General features: G+C 50.3%; 1 protein-coding gene across 5 annotated transcripts; it reads left to right on the top strand.

Annotated features, from left to right (window-relative positions):
* The first annotated feature begins 8654 nt into the window (after window positions 1–8654).
* TP53INP2 (tumor protein p53 inducible nuclear protein 2) lies at window positions 8655–18502 on the top strand. 5 transcript variants are annotated; one of them, XM_033433557.2, is made up of 5 exons: window positions 8655–8790; window positions 9265–9457; window positions 13803–13977; window positions 14513–14681; window positions 15135–18502. In XM_033433557.2, the coding sequence occupies exons 3-5, from the start codon at window positions 13854–13856 to the stop codon at window positions 15382–15384; spliced, it is 543 nt and encodes a 180-aa protein (XP_033289448.1). In that variant the 5' UTR covers window positions 8655–8790; window positions 9265–9457; window positions 13803–13853; the 3' UTR covers window positions 15385–18502. The 5 variants fall into 5 exon arrangements, with proteins under 5 accessions (XP_033289448.1, XP_012389600.1, XP_049554900.1 ...); XM_012534146.3 differs by lacking the exon at window positions 8655–8790 and having other exon boundaries at window positions 14393–14681; XM_049698943.1 differs by lacking the exons at window positions 8655–8790; window positions 9265–9457 and adding an exon at window positions 9472–9736 and having other exon boundaries at window positions 14393–14681.
* The last annotated feature ends 1146 nt before the right edge of the window (window positions 18503–19648 follow it).

Below are 19648 nucleotides of genomic sequence, written 5' to 3'. Positions count from 1 at the left end.
TTCTACTCCAAATAGCAAACTGATTTTGGCCATCTTTACCATAAAGGAAATTAACTAGGAGGCTATGAGGGAGCTAAACTGGGTGAAAGAGAAACCTGGGGAACCAGACTTCATGAGGATTCAAGGGTGTATTCAAGAGATATTTTGGAGGGAGCATTGATCCATTGTTTCCCAAATTCCCCTATTTCTTATCCCCGGCACTCAGACCCTGGCTCCTGTAAAGGTCTGAGACTTTCATTAATAAAAAATTGAGACAGAAACTTAGAGCAACAATCTCAGATTGAGGAGTATACAAAATCTTTAAACAGGGCTTTTTTCCTCCCTGGCTGCCTGATGAGCAGCCACCATTTTCTTTTTAATGTTTTTTAAAATTAATTAATTAATTATTTAATTTATTTATTTTTGGCTGCATTGTGTCTTCGTTGCTGTGTGCGGGCTTTCTCTAGTTGCGGTGGGCGGGGGCTTCTCTTTGTTGTGGTGCGTGGGCTTCTCATTGCGGTGGCCTCTCCTGTTGCGGAGCGTGGGCTCTAGGCACGTGGGCTTCAGTAGTTGTAGTTCACGGGCTCAGTAGTTGTGGCGCACGGGCTTAGTTGCTCCTTGGCATGTGGGATCTTCCCGGACGGGGCTCAAACCCATGTCCCCTGCGATGGCAGGTGGATTCTTAACCACTGAGCCACCCAGGAAGTCCCGAGCAGCCACCATTATGTGACACAGTAACCAGCCAGGCAAGGAAATTCATGACATACCAACTGTTTCTGCAGAAATAAATGGTCATAGTGGTCCTTTATCCTGGGAAGGCAACAGTACCTAAGACAGAATTTGAGAAAACTAACCAAGATGTAACCAAGAGAACACATCAGATGTTTTTGTCTTCAGATTTGAAGCCACTTTGGTGGTGGCAAAGCAACAGACTTTTATAAATTTTACAATTTCTTGGATTACGCGAAGAGAAATCAACGCGAACAGAGATTTGTAAGATACGGCCTGGGTGAGAAGGAAAGAACTCAAGAAAATCAGCAAAAGCAATATAAGAACAGAGTGAAAAAAGTCAGGGTTGCTATAAAAGTGAAAGGAAGGATTAAAGATACAGCACTGACTTGATCTGTGTTTGTGCAGATTTTTCACCAGAAGACAATAAATTATATAAAAACTTAAAAACAATAACAACTCAACAAGCAGGGGTGAGTTGAAGACAGTAGCATGTAGGGAAAAATGAAGGCATCCTTGAGATTGAAAAAGTAAGAAAGATCTGGTCTAGTCCATCGTACAGAGTGGGAAATTAAGGCCCAGGCAGGAGCAGTGCCTGGCCCAGGATCGCACACCAAGTCAGTGGTGGCACCAGGCCCAGAAATCATGGTTCTCAGCATTTGTCTCCTATGTTGGCTGCCTCTTGCTCCCGGGCTGGGTCTCTGGTGAGGCCCCTTGGGATATCCGCACCAGTTCCCCCCTCAACCCTTGGACCCAAGTATTGTAAGGGCCCAAAAGGAACCAGAGATCTGGTCTTACATAATGCCCTGGGGACACATTTCCGGGAGCTAGTACCTCAAGCCCTCTCAATTTCCTTCATGTCCCCGACCACAACTGCCCACTGTTGCAAAAGCCATCCTGTTAGGAAAACCAAGATGTAAACTAGGCCTCCAAAGGCTAAAGATTTGTTCTCCATCCCCCAGCCTCTTCTCTCTGAACCTCTCTCACTCTTCAGGAGCCACACCCTCCATAATTATGTATCCAGATCCCTCATGCCCTCCCCCCAAAAACACACTGCTCTGGGAAAGGAGACAGGTATAGTGGGCTTTGCTTACTGCTTTCTGGTATCCATTCCCTCTTTCCCTTTTCCTAACAGGACCCTGAATTCTCAGCCAGGTGATTTGAGTGAGATTGACCTCACTCTCTCACTCATTTCCAGGAATGAGCCCTAAATGGCTTAAATTGACCAATAGTTCCAAATCCCTAGCCACAGTGATTGGTTCAGGCATGAGTGTATGACCCAAATCAGGTCAATCAGAGCCAACAAGATTCAGTTCTGGAATTTTGGACTGAGCCATTTGGGCAATAGGCTTTTTCTTTTCCGCGGGTTTGAGCTTGGAAGCACCCAGACCCAGGAGCAGCTGGTAACTTATACATATAAGACAAAGTAAGGCAAGGCCAAGGTTAAGGCCTGACTGATTCTACCAGTAAAGATACAATGAGCCCGTTTTTGATTTAAATGGTGTATTATTTACATAGACAGCAAGAAGAACAAGCCAGCTTCCTGTGATCCTTGTTCCACACACCAAAAAGGATGACACTGAAACAAAAGGGGCTGAACAATTGTAACATGGGTTGTAGGATACCCTATTGCTGAGGAGCCGATCCTAGAGTTCAATTAACAGGTTTTATATTCTGCAGCTCCATTCTGAGTAGGGAGGGCAGAAAGCCCCATAGCTCATCAGAGCCTGGGAAGCGATAAGAAAACCGTCTCAGGGCAGCCACCCAGGGGAGATAGGGAGGCAAGTGGAAGGTGGCCTCACTGCCTTACAAGCCTTCCATTCTCTCATGTTCTGGGAGGATCACAAGGCATTCTGCCAAGACTTAGATAAGCTTTTCATACCTTTGCCAGTGTGGCCTATATGAATGAATACATGTGAGGTCATCGCGGTGCCATGGCAGAGGCATTCCTTTACAGTATCACTGTGTTCACAAAGAGAGGGCCTGTCAAAAATTAAGCCAACTCCTAGGAAGTGTTTTGGAGAAATTAGAGAAGACTACATCTTAGTTCCATTATTTGGGCCACTGGATCAAGCCTTGCCTGCAGCAATTATTGATGGACATTTCGACCAAATTCCTTTTCTAATTTAATCCAGTTTGAGTTGGATCATTAATTACTTGCAACCAAAATCTCTTAACCAATACAACAGAAGATGGAACTCAGCCTCCCAAAGGACTCTCGACTCTCGTAGACCTCCGTGACTTCAATTACCATTTGTATATTGATGACTCTCAGATCTTTATTTCCAGCTCAGAAATTTCCAGATTTCTCTTTTTGAGATTCAGACATTATGTATCAAACTACCTCCTAGACATTGCCACCTGGTTATCACAAAGTCACTTTAAACTCCAATAATCTAAAACTGAGCTCAGTGTCTTCTTTCCAACAACTCACTCTTCCTCCTTAATTCCTTACCTCTGTGAATGGCAGCACTAATCTTTCAGTTGCTCAGCCAAAAACCTAGGAATCAGCCCTGATACCTCCCACTTTCCCATCCCTTATATACCTTCTCACTTTGACCTAAATATCAGTCAAATCCACCTACTCCTCTTCATCTTCACTGCCACCACCCTGGTCTAAGCCACCAGCATTTCTCACCTACATGTCTGCTATTCTCTCCTGACTGGTCTCCTGATGCCACCCTCCATTCTCCAACCATTCTCCATGTCTGACATTTATTGTTGAATGAATGAACAAATGAATGAACAAATGTCACTAACCTCTCACTTAAAACCCTTCACTGGCTTTCTTGTACATTTAGTTGAAGAATGAAAGTTCTTGAGACAGTTCATAGGGCCAGCATGATCTATCCCCTTACCTACCTCTCTTGCCTCATCCCCTACTTTTCTGCCCTATTTGCATCTGAAAAAATAAACTATCAGTGGTCATTGCCTTGGTACATTATGCTTTGTGCACCCCACCAGCTACTCAACAGCATCTGTCCTCACTTAGCAAACTCCCACTTATCCTTCAAGGCTCATTCTTAGGAAGACTTTGATTTCATCAAGGAGTTAGTTCTTTCTATATGCTTCCAAAACACTTAGCAGCTGCCTCTAACCTGCACTCTAATGATCACTATCTGATAATTCTGTTACCTGATGTTCTTGGGAGTCTGATTCTTCTCTTCATTGTGTCCACTGAATTTTATTCATGGTGGACTGTTTCCTCGTGTATTTCATCAGTTTTTTCCTTGTGGATTATCAGCTGTTTAGAAGGGCTTTATATACAGGAATTCTGTGTAACCTGCAATGGCTGGGGAAAGAGGAGGGGGTCCACGGAGGAGATCCAAAGAGGATTTGCATTAGTTTCTGCTAGGCATCTGAGAGATACTTTTGGAGTAGGTCTCCTTTGATGTTCATTTCTCAGCCTTGGAGATTCCTAGACATGCAGGTGATGTAAATATGAACCCCACACTCATCACCCCATACTCATCAAGGGCAGGCATGCAGTTTCAAATTCTCAGAAGATAGTTTCTTTCCCCCACCCTAAGACCAGGTCAGGATGGACATAGATCCTTTTTGTCTTCTTTGCTAGTACTCAGATGTTTGTTTTTTTGTTTTCCCCTAGTCTGTACTTTCACTGTGGGTATAGCCCTTCAAGTGTCCTAGATTTATCAAGGGTCTCAGTTCCAATCCCTAACTTCATGTAAGCCTTCATCTCCCCAAATGTCTGTTAAAATCCAAATGGTTGCAGGTCCATTAAATGTTAAATGTATTTAAAAGTATGTTTGGGACTTCCCTAGTGGCATAGTGGTTAAGAATCCGCCTGCCAGGCTTCCCTGGTGGTGCAGTGGTTGAGAGTCTGCCTGCCAATGCAGGGGACACGGGTTTGTGCCCCGGTCCGGGAAGATCCCACATGCCACGGAGCAACTAAGCCCGTGCGCCACAACTACTGGGCCTGCAAGCCACAACTATTGAGCCTGTGTGCTGCAACTACTGAAGCCCATGCTCCACAACAAGAGAAGCCACCACAATGAGAAGCCCACGCACCACACAAAGAGTAGCTCCCACTCGCCACAACTAGAGAAGGCCCTCATGGAGCAACAAAGACCAAACGTAGCCAAAAAATAAATAAATTTATAAAAAAATTTAAAAAAATAAAAGGATGTTTATTGTTTTTATTTCCAGCATTTCCATGTGTTACGTAGCAGGAAGTTCCAGATATTGTCAGAAAAGGAAGTCCAGCTCAATACTTAGTAGACAGAACTGTCACTGTCTGTTTACTTGTCTATTTTCTCCATGAGCATCAAGCTCTGAGAGGGCAGAGACAGGGTCTGACTCATCTCTACGTCAAGACACCCAGCTTAAGACCCTCCCCACCCAGAGTAGAAGTTCAGTGCATTTGTTGATACCAAACCTCCTCTCAGACACTCGTATTGAAGGGGAGCTCAATTTCTCCCACTCCCAATGTAGCCTTTCCTTTGGAGAGAGTCATGTCCCCTGGGTGACCATCTGGCAAGAGGGGGACAGCCTGCCCCTTTTCTGTGTTCATTCCTCCCAACACTTGGCTTATCCACTCAGGATTCTGCAGAGTAGGGCTCAGGGTCTGGATGATCCCAGTGATAACTGGGACTTTGAGCTTTGATCCAGGAGAAAGCACAGGGGCCAGTCAAGTTGAAAACCTAAGGTTCTCATGCACCGTTAGTGGAAGTTAAATTGGTACAACATTGTGGGAGAGCAATTTGATGGCATCTACTGAAATGTTAAGTATGTATACCTATCAATCTTGCAATTCACTTCTCTGATTCTATTCTATTCATAGAAGAGGAGTCACTGTTACATTGTTTGTGGCAGCAAAAAATTGAAAGCCACCCAAATGTCCATCAATATGTGATAAACTAAATAAGCTTTCTTCTGCCATACAATCGGAAACTGTAAGATGGTTTTAGGTTTTGTTTGTAATGAGGAAGATCTGTGTATATTGACATAGGTAGAACTCCTGTGTCGTATTACTGAGCAAAATATGTGAGTCTGCAGGACAGAGTATATCATATTACATTTTAAAAAAATTAATTAGGGGCTTCCCTGGTGGCGCAGTGGTTGAGAGTCTGCCTGCCGATGCAGGGGACACGGGTTCGTGTCCCGGTCAGGGAAGACCCCACATGCCGCGGAGCGGCTGGGCCCGTGAGCCATGGCTGCTGAGCCTGCATGTCTGGAGCCTGTGCTCCGCAACGGGAGAGGCCACAACAGTGAGAGGCCCGCGTACCGCAAAAAAAAAAAAAAAGAAAGAAGAAAACATTAATTAATTAATTTATTTTTGGCTGCGTTGGGTCTTCACTGCTGCACGCGGGCTTTCTCTAGTTGCGGCGAGTGGGGGCTGCTCCTTGTTGCAGGCTTCTCATTGCTGTGGCTTGTCTTGTTGCGGGGCACGGGCCCTAGGCGCACAGGCTTCCGTAGTTGTGGCACGTGGACTCAGCAGTTGTGGCTGCAGGTTCCAGAGTGCAGCCTCAGTAGTTGTGGCGCATGGGCTTAGTTGCTCCGCGGCATGTGGGATCCTCCCGGACCAGGGCTTGAACCCGTGTCCCCTGCATTGGCAGGCAGGCTCTCAACCACTGCACCACCAGGGAAGTCCTATCATATGACATATTTATGTAGAAAAAAACAAACGAATCTACAAGCAGTATAAATTTGTACATCCTAGAGGCTATTTGGCAGTATCTATCAACCTTTTTTTTTTTTCTTTTTTTTGGCTGTGTTGGGTCGTCATTGCTGCACGTGGGCTTTTCTCTAGTTACGGCGAGCTGTGGCTACTGTTCATTGTGGTGCACGGGCTTCTCATTGCCGTGGCTTCTCTTGTTGCAGAGCACCGGCTCTAGGCCACAGTAGTTGTGGCACATGGGCTTAGTAGTTGTGGCGCACAGGCTTAGTTACTCCGCAGCATGTGGGATCTTCCCGGACCAGGGCTTGAACCCATATCCCCTGCATTGGCAGGTGGATTCTTAACCCCTGCACCACCAGGGAAGTCCCCAGCTTTTAGTCGTTGAGCCTTTGATTAGAGTCTACTCTATGCCAGGCCCAGCACAGGCTGAGTGATGGGAGTATATGGACTGAGATCCTGCCTTTGGGATGCCCACTATCTACCTGGGAAAACACATACACACAATTAGTCACCATGACTTACTGTTTATTGAACAAATAAATAACTGTACTGTCCATCAAGTAGCTCTGGACCATGGGTGAGGACAGGAAAGGCTACCTAGAGGAAGACGGGGTGAGTAGAATCTTGAAGACAGGAAAGCTCTGAATTCAGAAAGGGCTGAAGAGGGCATTCCAGGAAAGAGCTTGAGCCAAAGTGTGGTTGTGGGAGAGAGTTGAAGAGACAATGAGGAGTTTGACCTTAGCACAAGGTGTGTGTAAGTGAAGAAGGGGAATAAAGCCGGAGAGAACTGGGGCTGGATCATGGAAGGCCACAAATGCTGTATTAAGGAGCATGGTACTGTGGGAGCCACAGAAGGTTTTAGAGCAGGCAAGTGGTGTGACAAGAGAGGCATGTTAGGGATTATTTACTTTAAGTCAGCGAGAGGTCAAGAGACGGTATGAGGTTAGCAGGAAGCAGATGTGATGGGCAGAGACTCAGGGTTGCAAAGAATGAGGATGCTTTGGGGACAACCCTCCAAGGGCCAAAACACTGCTCTACATCCCCTACACCCTAGTCAAGCCTCTGGGTATTATTTCCAGGATCCTTCTCCTAGTTGCTAGGACAGAGGAGTCCTTCTAGGGTTTGTTATTAGGCTGGAATTTTATCACCAGAGCAGAAGCTCTGGCCTAGCTCACCCCCTGCCTCCTGATGGACCAGATGGACAGCTCACAGACCCATCCCCACCATCCCTGCTCTACTAAGAAAGGACCCAGAACCTCTGGAGACTCTGAGGATGTGTATTTGTAGTCTTTCAGGCATTTCCCAGGCCACTGGGAACGCTGGGGGCCTAGAATATGGGATTGGAATAAACCTGAGGATGGAGAGTTTGAAAGAATATCTAAAAGGAAACTTGGGACTTCCCTGGTGGCTCAGTGGTTAAGAATCCGCCTGCCAATGCAGGGGACACAAGTTCGATCCCTGGTCCGGGAATATCCCACATGCCGCGGAGCAACTAAGCTCGTGCACCACAACTACTGAGCCCGTATGCCACAGCTACTGAAGCCCATGCGCCTAGAGCCCATGCTCTGCAACAAGAGAAACCACCACAATGAGAAGCCCTCACACCGCAACGAAGAGTAGCCCTTGCTCGCTGCATATAAAGCCAGAGTGCAGCAGCCAAAAATAAAAAGGTAACTGGGTATGTTAGATTTGACAGATAAGGAAATTGAGGTCCAGAGAGGTAACATGACTTGCTTGAGGTCACACAGCAAGTTTGGGGGAAATCAGGGCTGTGCCCAGGTCTCCTGGGGGAGGCTGAAGCAGTCTGGGGTTTTGATAATCTGATGCATGTAGAGAGTGGAGAGAGTTGGAGCCAGGAACTATGGGTTCAAATCCTGGCTCTGCCATTTACTATAGCTGTGTGACCTTGGGAAGTCACTTAGGCTCTCTGAGGCTGTTTCCTCAACTGGAAAAGGAGGATAACACCCACCTTTTGGGACTGTTGTGAAGATCAAAACACATATAAAGCAGTATAGCACAGTGCCTGGCACTCAGTAAGTGTTCAATAAATGTCAGCTACTGGTCTGGCAGCGGCAATAGTTTCTGTTGAGTGTATTATTGAATATGAATCTACATACTAACAGTTAGTGAGATTTGTCTGTTTCCGTGTGTGTAAATCCGGGCTAATAACCAGTCCCTGCCCTGTCACTTTTCTGTCCAGCCCCTGCAGCAGAATGTGTTAATAAGGTGTGTAAACGTTCCAGTGCTGAGCACTCAATGGTTATTCAGCCCAGAGCAATTCCTCTCCAAGTCCTACTCCGCAAAATTTCCTGTCAGCCTAACCAACTCTTCTATACTGCCGGGTGATCCCCTGGAACCAGAGAAAAGGGATGTCCCCCACCTCTCAAGCCTGCCCAGCTGAGGAAAAATGGGGTGGGAAAGCAGCGAACGCATACGCTGAGAAGGTGAGACAGAAAAGGGAGAGCAGGGAGAAGGGTGGTGAGGAGGAGGGAGGTGCACGAACTTGGTGTGGAGTTGAGAAAAGGGTAAAGATTGAGGGACATGGATATAGGATGCAGGTGAAAGGACAAGAGGGGCAGTGCGAGAGGTGAGGGCGCTAAGATAGGCGGAGGGAGCGCAGGAAGATGGGGATCTCGTAGAAAGGAGTAAGAACCCTCCTCTTTGAGAGGTCCGTGGGTCGTCCAGGGGTAGGGGGTCCAAGCTTCCTGCAGTCGCTTCTCCGGGCCGCCGCCCCTAGGATCGGAGTCGGGATCCCGGGGAGGGAGCCACTAGCCAGCGAACCGTGGAGGAGGCGGGGAGGGGGGATCCGCAACACGGGATTGGCCGCTGCTCCGCCGGTCGGTGACGCGAGGCGGGCGGGCCCCTTTGTGACATCACAATCAGCTGTTTGAACGTTCCAATTTGTGCCGTGAGCACAGCAGCGGCGGCTGCACAGACTCAAAGCCCCGCGGGCGAGCGCCGCAGCCCTGAGCGTCCGACAAGTACCCCAGCCGCCTTCCCGCCCAGCCCGCGCGATGCGGCCGCGCCTGTGATCAGCCACCGACCCCGGGACGCGCCGCCTCACAACTACCTCAGCGCCACCTCCGCCTGCCGCACAGCCCCAGTCCCCAGGTGAGTTCCGACCCTCTTTGGCCAGGGGTCTCCCGGAGCCTGGGGACACGCCCCGCGCCCCCAGCTCCCGGGTCTTTGTCTGTCTCCGCCGGCGGCCTCCGGGGCTGCATTCCCGTCTCCGGATTGGCTGCCGCAAGCCCGGTAGACCATGACGTCTCCCGATTTGCATATGACATTGAGACGTCACCAAGGCCGGCACCGCCCCCCTCCCCGCCTCTCGGCTCAGCTCGCTTGTCCTCCGGTGACCCGTTGGGCGCTGGGTCGGGGCTGCGCCTATGGGTGAGTGACGCTGAAAGGCAGCGGGACCAGAGGGTCCTCCAGTTTCCTGGGCTAATCCAGGAGCTGGGGTCAAGCCTCTGATCCCCTACTTTCTTCTTGCGACTTGAGAGAGGTTCCGAAGGCGCTACTGGGTCTAGGTTGGGGGGAGGGGGTTGTCAGGAGTTCAGGGGCCCCTGAAGCTTCGGCTCCAGGTCACTGGGGCAGCGCCAGATGGTGATACAACCCCCTCCCTCTGGCTCCAGGTTCTGCACCCCTGGGACTAACATCATAACTTTCTCCGAATCCCTGACATGTGAGAAGCGCCTTAGCTGACGTCATTCCCAGCCCCCAAACGAGGGGTCTTAGACCCCATTTCATGGAAGGGAAACTGAGGCGCTGAGAGGGGAAATAGCTTACTCGAAGTCATGCAACCAGTTAGAGTCATGCCTACCTAGTGAGTAGCAGATGCATTAGCCATGGGCACATAGCTAGTAAGAGCTCATTACAAGTAACAAGTTACACATCCTCCTTCCACTGAAGACTCTACCTTGGGCTAAGCACCATTTAAATTTGATAGAGCTCCTAGGTTTCCTCACTCCTGGATCTTTTCCCAGGAGGTCTCTGGAGATTGGGTCCCCTTTTGAGGCCCTGACACTCTGTTCTTTGGAGTTGCCAAGCCCAATAAAATCACTGCCTCCTAGCTGTTCTGACCACAGAAATGTGAGGCAATGCCTGCCTCAGGGTGTCTCCGATGTTGGGATGGAGTGGAGGTGAGAGTTCCCTCTGTTTGGCTCTTCTTCACCTCCCAGCCCCAGAGTTGTCAGCTAGAGAGGACTGACCTGGCCTAGTGCTAGGGACTACAAGGCTTGTGCTGCCCCTCTCTGCTCACAGAGAGGGACCAGAGAAGGAGCGGGAGAAGGAGAGCCTCTGACTTTCCAAATAGATGGGCCTACGGGCTGGACCAGCAGTCCCATCCCAGCCTAGACTTTGCTCAAGGATGGCCTGGATGGGGTAGAGGTGGCTTGGGGCTCCAGTGTTATTCTGGGCACAGCTGCTATAGTTATTAATGGGAACGGTTCTCCCTGGAGCAGAACTGGGAATGTAAGAACCAGGAACTGTCAGGGCTGGGAAAGAAAAATCCTGGGAGCCTCCCTTAGTGGTCATGAGAGGAGGCAGCCACTGGCTGGCTGGTGAGGTTGTCAGTTCTGGCTCTGTCACTGACTTTCTCTGTGACCTCAGGCAGGGAGCTTCCCCCACCCTAAGCCTCCCTTACCTCAATCTGTTTGTAATTTGAGGAGGCCCAGAGTAGACTCTGGTACACAGTGGGTGCTCTGGAAAATGCAGGATGAATCTTGGTGCCAGGAACCTCAGACCCTTTTATAGCTGAAAGAGGCAGTGACTTGATCAAAGTCTGACTCCTGTCTGACTTCCCCGTGTCCCCTGCATCATTATATTTTGGGGGTTGTTTACTGAGGGCTTCCTGACTGTGTTCACTCTGGACTGAATGCTCAGTGACCTGGGGCTAGGCCTGCTCTGCCACCATCTAGCCATGTGTCTTTGGGTAGATTTATGTCCTCTGATCCTCAGCTCGCAAAATGGGCTGGGTGAATATCATGTCTCCTGAAACACCTATTAACTTCCTTTTCATTTTCTCAGTGAAGCAGTAGGTCCTTGGAAAGAGGGTGTGCCTCAACAAGGCCCCAGTCTTCCCTTCCTTCAGGAGGGGCCAAACTCTCTGGATTTTTGGTAACTGAGTCACTAACTCCCTGTGGCTACAGATGGGCTGGGATATGTGGCTTGTGCTGGGCAGGCACTAGTTGAGAGTGGCCCAACCTTTCATAATCCCGGAAGATCTACTACCAGGGAGGCCAATACCCAGGCAGCACTTTCCTCTGGAGCCCACCGTGGATCTGCAAAATGTATAAGTACTCTCAGGGCATAGAGTTTAGGTGATTCTGTGGCAAGTGTGAAAATATACCCAGGGATCGGGAGAGGTAGCAACAACCATAAGAAATACCCCAGGTGGGGGCTTCCCTGGTGGCGCAGTGGTTGGGAGTCCACCTGCCGATGCAGGGGACACGGGTTCGTGCCCCGGTCCGGGAGAATCCCACGTGCTGCGGAGCGGCTGGGCCCGTGAGCCATGGCCGCTGAGCTTGCGACTCTGGAGCCGGTGCTCCGCAACGGGAGAGGCCACAGCGGTGAGAGGCCCGCGTACCGCAAAAAAAAAAAAAAAAAAAAAAAAAAAAAGAAATACCCCAGGTGGGTTAGCAATTAGAGTAGAATGCCTCCAGGGAATGGAAGTGTGGACATGCCCCCAGGGAGTTTTATAGAAAGTGTGGAAACATCCTTAGAGGAAGGTGACAAGTGGCTGAGTAGCAAAACTAACTGTTGGCTATCTTCGGGGACATGTGGAGAGTCAAGCTCCAGGGACATCCAGGGGGCCTGGCCAGCAGCCCCTAGCCCAGGTCTAGTCCTGAGGTAGGCTTGGTGTTTACATTCCTGGAGCAGGGGGTCTCCTTCCTCATCTTCAGTGAGGGAAGGACTGATTGAGGGCTTGAGTCCTGGTCAAACCCTCAGTCCTCATACTTAAGGGCTCCTGGGGTCTGATAGCTCCCTCCCTCCATCATCACCTCCCACTGACCTGCTGTCTCCCTGGGGCCAGGCAACCTGATCTTCTTCCTCCTAGCCAGGGATGCTGCCCTTGAGCAGGAGCTTGGGAATAGATAGTAAGAGGGGGAGGGCCTGTGGGAATAGGATCTTCATCTGACAGACACAATTGAGGCCTATGCGATCACAGGGTGAGGATGGTAGCTGTTCTGTGGGATTTCTGCTAGGGAGCACTTTTCAAGCCACACAGACTCAAGTAGTGGTTCTTAATCTCTGGGGTCAAGGACCGCTGTTTAGGAAATCATGATGAAAACCAAGGTCCTTCTTTTCAGAAAAATACACATGGACCATGGCCCCAGGCCACTAAGTTAAAAATGCCTAATCTAGACAGATACCCAGCAAAGGCAATGGCGTATAGTGATCTGGAATCTGCACGGGTTAAAATCCTGTGTGTCTTACTAGCTTTGAGATTTTGGGCCAATTATCTTACATCTCTGAGCCTCAGTTTCTTCACCTATAAAAAAGGGATAGGGGCTTCCCTGGTGGCGCAGTGGTTGAGAGTCCGCCTGCTGATGCAGGGGACATGGGTTTGTGCCCCGGTCTGGGAAGATCCCACATGCCGCAGAGCAGCTGGGCCCGTGAGCCATGGCCGCTGAGCCTGCGCGTGTCCAGAGCCTGTGCTCCGCAACGGGAGAGGCCACAACAGTGAGAGGCCCGCGTACCACACACACACAAAAAAGGGATAATAATTATACCCACTTCCTAGAGTAATCATGGGGATTACATGAGGTAATATAGGTAAAGTGCTTAGTATAGTACCTGGCACATGAATGTTAGCTATATGATGATGATGATGATGATGATGATGGTGATGATAAATAATCACAATACTGGGCGATTTCTTCCTTGCTTGGAGAACTATTTTTACCCTTCAAGGTCCAGGTTGGATGTCCAATCCTCTGGGGAGCATTCCCCGACAGAGTCTGGTCATATATATCACTCCTAGAGCATGCAACAATATTAATAATTATTAATAATAAACTAGTTGCTTAGTTTATTGAATGCTTACTCTGTGCCCAGGTGCTGTTCTGAGCACTTTGTATTTAGCTCATTTAATTCTTATGAGAGCCCAGAGAGGATACTATTATTAGCTCATTTAATTCCTTTAAGGGCTGAGAGGAGGATACTATTATCCTTGCCATTTGACAGATGAGAAAACTAAAGCACAGGTAAGTTAAATAACTTCTAAGGTCATACAGAAAACAAAAGCTTGAAGGCAGGCTGACTTACCAGAAAGGGAACACAAACACACACAAATACACACACACACACACACACACACACACACAGACACACACGAGAAAGCTTTCCCACGCATCCTTGTTGTACCCTTATCACTGTTCTGGGGGCTGGGGGAGGTATCCCCAGCCACAATGGGGAGACCAGTCTGTGGTGCCTCTGACTCCTCTCTACCTCCCAGGTTTCTGCACTGCCATAGGGCAGCCCCCTGAGGCCTCTTCACTCCCCCATCATGCTCCAGCGCCTCACCAGCCTCTTCTTCAGCTCCCCGGCGCCCCCCGAGGACCCCGACTGCCCTCGAGCCTTCGTCTCCGAGGAGGATGAAGTGGATGGCTGGCTCATTATTGACCTGGCGGGTGAGGCCCGAGTCTGGGGCCAGGACTGACTCCTGAGCCTGTGAAGTCGTCATTAGGGCAAGTGGCCAAGCAGTTGAGCAGGGAGCTGCTAAGGGGTTGGGGAGTTCCCCCGGGCCTACTGGGCAAATTGGGGCTGAGGCAGTAATATTGGAGGTGGAGGGTAACAGGGCCCCATCTCATGCAAGCTGGGGCCATCTCCTGGCGGTACAGTGTTGGAGTCCACACCTCACGCGCCCTAGGGCAGCAGGTCGAGACTGTGGATGCCCATTGGGTATGGTGGGCGGGGCTGCGTGTCGGACTAACGATGCCCTTTCTCTCCCTGCCCCATTGTGTCCGGTGTGTGTGTGTGTGCGTGTGTGTGTCCCTCCCTGCTGCGCCCCCTCGTCCGCATGGCTCCCCCTCCCGCGCCACGTAGACAGCTTCACAGCTCCACCCAGCCCCGGGGCCGCCCCGGCCCCTGCGGGCCGCCCTCCGCCCGCACCCTCCTTGATGGATGAGAGCTGGTTTGTTACCCCTCCGGCCTGTTTTACTGCAGAAGGGCCTGGGCTCGGGCCTGCCCGCCTCCAGAGCAGCCCCCTGGAGGACCTCCTCATCGAGCACCCCAGCATGTCCGTTTACGTGACCGGCAGCACCATAGTGCTGGAGCCGGGACCTCCTTCCCCGCACCCTGACGCCGCCCTGCCAGACGGAGACCTTAGCGACGGGTGAGCCGGCCGGGGGCGGAGCCTGGAGGCCTAGAGAAGCTTGTCTTGGAGGTTAGGGTCCCCGCTGCAGGAGCGAGCCCAGGAGACCCCCTGGCAGTGCCGGGGCGGGGCCTTTAGAGGCGGGTCTTCGAGGCAAAGGGCGGGGCCCATGGGCCGGAATGAAGCTAGGCCTGAAGGTAAAGGGGCGGGGCTTTGAGATAGGGAGAGGCGTGGCTTCGTGGCTAGGGCGGGGCTTGAGAGAGACAGAGCTTCGAGGCTTGGGATCGCTGAGACGGTAGGCATCTCCAGGTTGGCTTGGAGGAATGGTTGGTACCCACAAGAAGGGCATTGTGCGCCCCCCTAGGAGCAGAGACCAAATCGTGCGAGGGTGCGGGGACAGGGTGGGAAGTGCCAGCGCTCTCCTCCGTCCCCCACGACTTGTCTAGCCCTGACTGCCTCGCTCTGTCCCCTCAGGGAGTTGGCGCCTGCTCGCCGTGAACCCCGGGCCCTGCACCACGCCGCCCCTCTGCCGGCGCGGGCCACACTGCTGGAGAAGGCGGGCCAGGCGCGGCGCCTGCAGCGGGCCCGGCAGCGGGCCGAGCGCCACGCTCTGAGCGCCAAGGTGGTGCAACGGCAGAACCGCGCCCGCGAGAGCCGTCCGCGCCGGCCCAAGCACCAGGGCAGCTTTGTCTACCAGCCGTGCCAGCGCCAGTTCAACTACTGAGCTTCCGCCGGCCGTGCCGCAAACCCCTCGCTGACTCCCGACCCTTATCCAGCCCCTCCGCCGCAGCCAGTGTGCTGCTTGAGGGGCGCCTGCAGCCCACTTCGGGCTGGACACCACAACCTCCCTTCTTAAGTGTGTGAGGTGGGGGTGATAGCCTCACTCTCTCTCTCTCTCTCCTACTCCTTCTATTTCCCTATCTCTGATCCTCTAATCTGCCTCTGAACCTCCCCCTCTCCCTTCACCCTCCCACCTTCTGGCCCCTTCTGGCATCTAATGCTCCATCTCCCCCACCGCCGACACTCCGTCGGTTCCCATCCTGATCTTTGCCCTGACATTCTCCATCCCTGCCCTCCGGTCCTCTACTCTGGCCCACTCCTATTTCTGAGAGTGTCTTCTTCCAGTTTCATTTCTGGCTCATTCCCTACCTTCAGCTCCCACTTTACAAGCCTCAGTCTATCTAATGTTTGGCACTGCATTCACTCCTGCTCCCTTATTACTCATTCCCAGTAATTCTCCCACTGAGACTAAAGGGTTCTGCCTTTAGTCTTCCCCTTCCCTCTCCTCTGGGGGCTGGGCTCCTTGGAGTTGCCTAGGTATGGAAAGGTAAGGCATGTGGGAAAGGACTGTGAGATGTGAGTTAGAGGGAGAAGGTGGAGGGAATCGAGGAAAAGAGGAAACCTATTGAAAATGTAGACAGGACAGACAGGTTAAGATGCTGTAGGGAGCAGGGCACAATGGGGGCTGGCATGGTGCTTACTCAGAGAGGCCAAGCCCTGCTCTCAAGCTGGAGCCCACATCACTTTTCTACAATGCCACCTCCCAAATCTCTTCCTGAAATCAACCCCTCTGCCGGTCCCTGTATCTGAAAGGCTTAGTTAGTACCTTGCTGCCCTACCCACATCAACCCAGCAGTAAAGGCTGGGCAAGGCCCTGCCATCCTAGACATCTGTTCATATGCCCCAAGGTGCTAGAACTAGCTTAGGAGAGATGCAGGCCAGAGGGATTCTAGGCAGGAGAAGGACACACCCCAGGATAAGAATGCAGAATGATGCTGCTGGGGAGGACAAGCTGTGGGGTGAAGCCAACCAAGGAATGGCAGCTAGCCTTCATCTTGCCTCTGGCCTTGTATTTCATACTCTGCCAGGATGGCTAATAAACACTCCTGAGTAGGAGGCCAGGAGCCCCACTGCCACAATCCCCAAATAGTCCCTGTCCAGGTTCAGGGCCTTTAGGGGAGCCTCTCTTCATTTTCTTTCCCAGGGCTCTCTTCCTTTCTAGGCTGCTGGGGGGAAATGGGTACCCTATGGTTCCCCTTCCCTTCTCCTCCAGTAAGTACCTGGAAGAGGGAACCTGAATATCTGGGTGAGACAAAGGGAACAGGGGCAGCCAGCTTTCCCCTTCTCACGGTGGGATTGACTTCTGGGCTCAGACACCAGCAACAGCCTCTTGGGATGCCCCGAGTTGCTTCCCCTTTCCTCTTTCTGTCCTTTTCTAGTGTGTGCTCTTTCTTCCTTGAAACCTTTAAGATTTCCTATTACATACTAACACAGGTCTTTCCCTTCAATTCTAGGTTTCTAGGCCTCACAGCCAAGCTGAGGCTAACAGAAAACTCTGCAACCCCATGCGGGCAAAGGCAGCTGCCCTCCCTGGCCCTATAACCCTAGGTCTCCAGTGGGGTGTATGGATAAGGGAGGGGGTAGCCCCATGGATGCTGGGATAGGGACAGAGAAAGCCCTGTTGGGGTCTCCTATCCAAAGGAATAAGCCAAATTTACAGTAAGAGCAGATCAAATTCCCCATGCTGGTCCACTAGGGCCCTAGTAGTTGACAACCTTGCTCCTCTCTCCAAGGTTCTCCTTCAGTTACGACCTAGTCCCTTTTATTCTTCCAGCTACTCCTTGGTTACTTCACAGCCAGCTTAGGGTCTTCAGCACTTCCAAGAGCTGAAACTCCCTCCAACTCTTCTTGCCTACTCCTTTGCTGCCAGCTGGAGCCTAGGCTCAGTTCTGGGCAGTGCTCACAATCCTTCTGTGGGGGAAAAGTGAGTTATAGGGCATTTGGCTCAAATTTCAAAAGGCCCTTACCTTACCCGTATTTCTGGAGGCTCCTGTAGTTCTAGAACCCTCCAACATCATCACCTGGCTGGTTGCAAGGCTCATGTTTTTGTACTTTCCTATAGATTCTGTAGCATTTGAGTGTGACAATATTTTAATTGTGTATAGATTTCTAAGAGCCAACACTAGTTTGGTCTCCTGCTAGTCTGACTCCTGAAGCAGCAGAACTCGTCATACTGTATTGACTGTGTATGTGCCTTTCACCTTGAGCATGCTTCAGGATTTTTTTTTAAACCACAGAACTTGAATACATGAGGGAACCAGAATTCACAAAGTCCTATGCAACCTTAGACAGGAGGAGGTTAGAGAGTCTGTCTTTACTGATGTTTCAGAGACCCTGTAGAAGTTTGTTCCAGACTGCATTACTTAACGTCAAGACTACCAGCGCTTTGCCAAAACTGAGTATGTGAGAGGGACCCCTATTTCTAGAGTGAGTCCCAATTACATCAAAGGACAACTTCCAGTGATTCTCCAATACATCTCTCTTCAAACTGGGTGTCATTTCCAGCCTTTGCAGTCTGGCCCCATCAGGGTCCCATCTGTGTATGAATGCGGTTTGCTGCTGTTTTGGAGTATGCTTGCTCCCCGGCCCCCACCTGGAACCTTGAGTTTGCTCTGACCCATAATGTTAGGTGCGTTGAGGACCCCACCAGAGCTCTTGGATGACTCCTCAGATCCATGTGGCTTTATGTGAGGGGACTGAAGGCAGACATAACATGGCCCCTTATATCTTCCCTCTTGCCCTGCTGCCTAGTTCCAAATGGAACCAGTAAGATGAGTGCGTCCCTCTTGGGTGTTTTGTGTTGAGACTGGCTGAAAAGAGGAGACTCTGGTTGACCATGTTATGACATGTTGACAGACTCAAGGACACAACCGCCTCAGCCTGCTCACGTGGCATGCCTGTGTATGTGTGTAACAGGATTCTGATTGTTAGACTGTAATGTTATTCCTCTATGGGAGAAAAAGTTAATATAAAGAAAAACAAATAAAAATCTATTTAAAGCACATTATGCTTTCTTCCTGAGTACAGCTAAAGTAGGAGAAGCACTTTGCAATCTCAAACACAGTATTGGCTTAGGGTGTTGTTAGGCTGGCTTTGGTTCTGGTTGTGCGTGTGTCATACAGGGAAGGAAGAGGGTAGATAAGCTTGCTGGTAACAGAGCCAGACAATGGGGGGTGACTCAGAAATAACTACTTTTAGAGAATCCTTATAATGCAAGACACATTTAAAAAAAGGAAAATAAGAGCATGAGAATCATCAATTCAACCTTTTGGTCTCAGGCACTGGGTTATGGAGCCCCTGAAGGGGAAGGGATGGAGTATATGTCTAGCTGTAGGAGACACGGCAGAAGGCTGGGGCCCAGACCAAGATAAAGACAGGACCCCAAGCACTAAAGTCCCCTGAATGTTGGGGGTGGGGTAGGGGCAGAAGCAGCTGGTTTGGAGACCACAATTTTTTTTTTTTGAGACCACAATTTTTAAGGTAAGAACAGAGCCAGGAAAGGGAAAAACTAGGCACACTGATGAGTCACCCCAGGCCTGATGCAGATGAGAAACAGGGCAGCCAAAGAGTGGAACATAGTGGATATCTCTGAAGTACATAATGCAAAATGACAACTTTTATTTGGGAGCTGCTCCATTTAACCACGGACATGGACTGAAGTTAGAAACCTGACCTAAACTGGGCTAGATTCTTGATGCTGTTACAAAAAATCTTGCTGGTCAGTCTGGGCTTATCTCTTGAATGGAGGAGGTGTAAACATAGTAGTTTTGGAGCAATCCATCATGTGCATGGAGAAGCAGATGAATGAGGTAGAGAAGAGTGCCATCTGGTTTGCTGATGGCTTCCTGTCTCCAGAAAATCCTGGGTGACCTTTGATCCTCTCTAAGTTGATTCTGTCATTTTGCAACCAAAAGAAATCTGATCAATATCAAAGTGCCTGGTATAGTGCTGAAAAGAGCTAGTTTCTTCAAAGCCAAGAGAATGAGTTGAGTGAATAAGTAGGTACATTTTCCACAACTTGCCAGGTGGGCAACTCAAGTGTAATGAGGACATGATGGGATTCTAATTCACAAAGAAGGCTGTTCCTATTCATTTATGGTCCAAAGAAAGAGCTTGCTTACCCAATAATCCCTTACCAATAACATACG

This window comes from Orcinus orca, chromosome 16, assembly GCF_937001465.1.
Source record: "Orcinus orca chromosome 16, mOrcOrc1.1, whole genome shotgun sequence".
Lineage (NCBI taxonomy): Eukaryota > Metazoa > Chordata > Mammalia > Artiodactyla > Delphinidae > Orcinus > Orcinus orca.
Note: the sequence above shows the minus strand (reverse complement) of the source record. Positions and strands in the feature narration are given on the sequence as shown.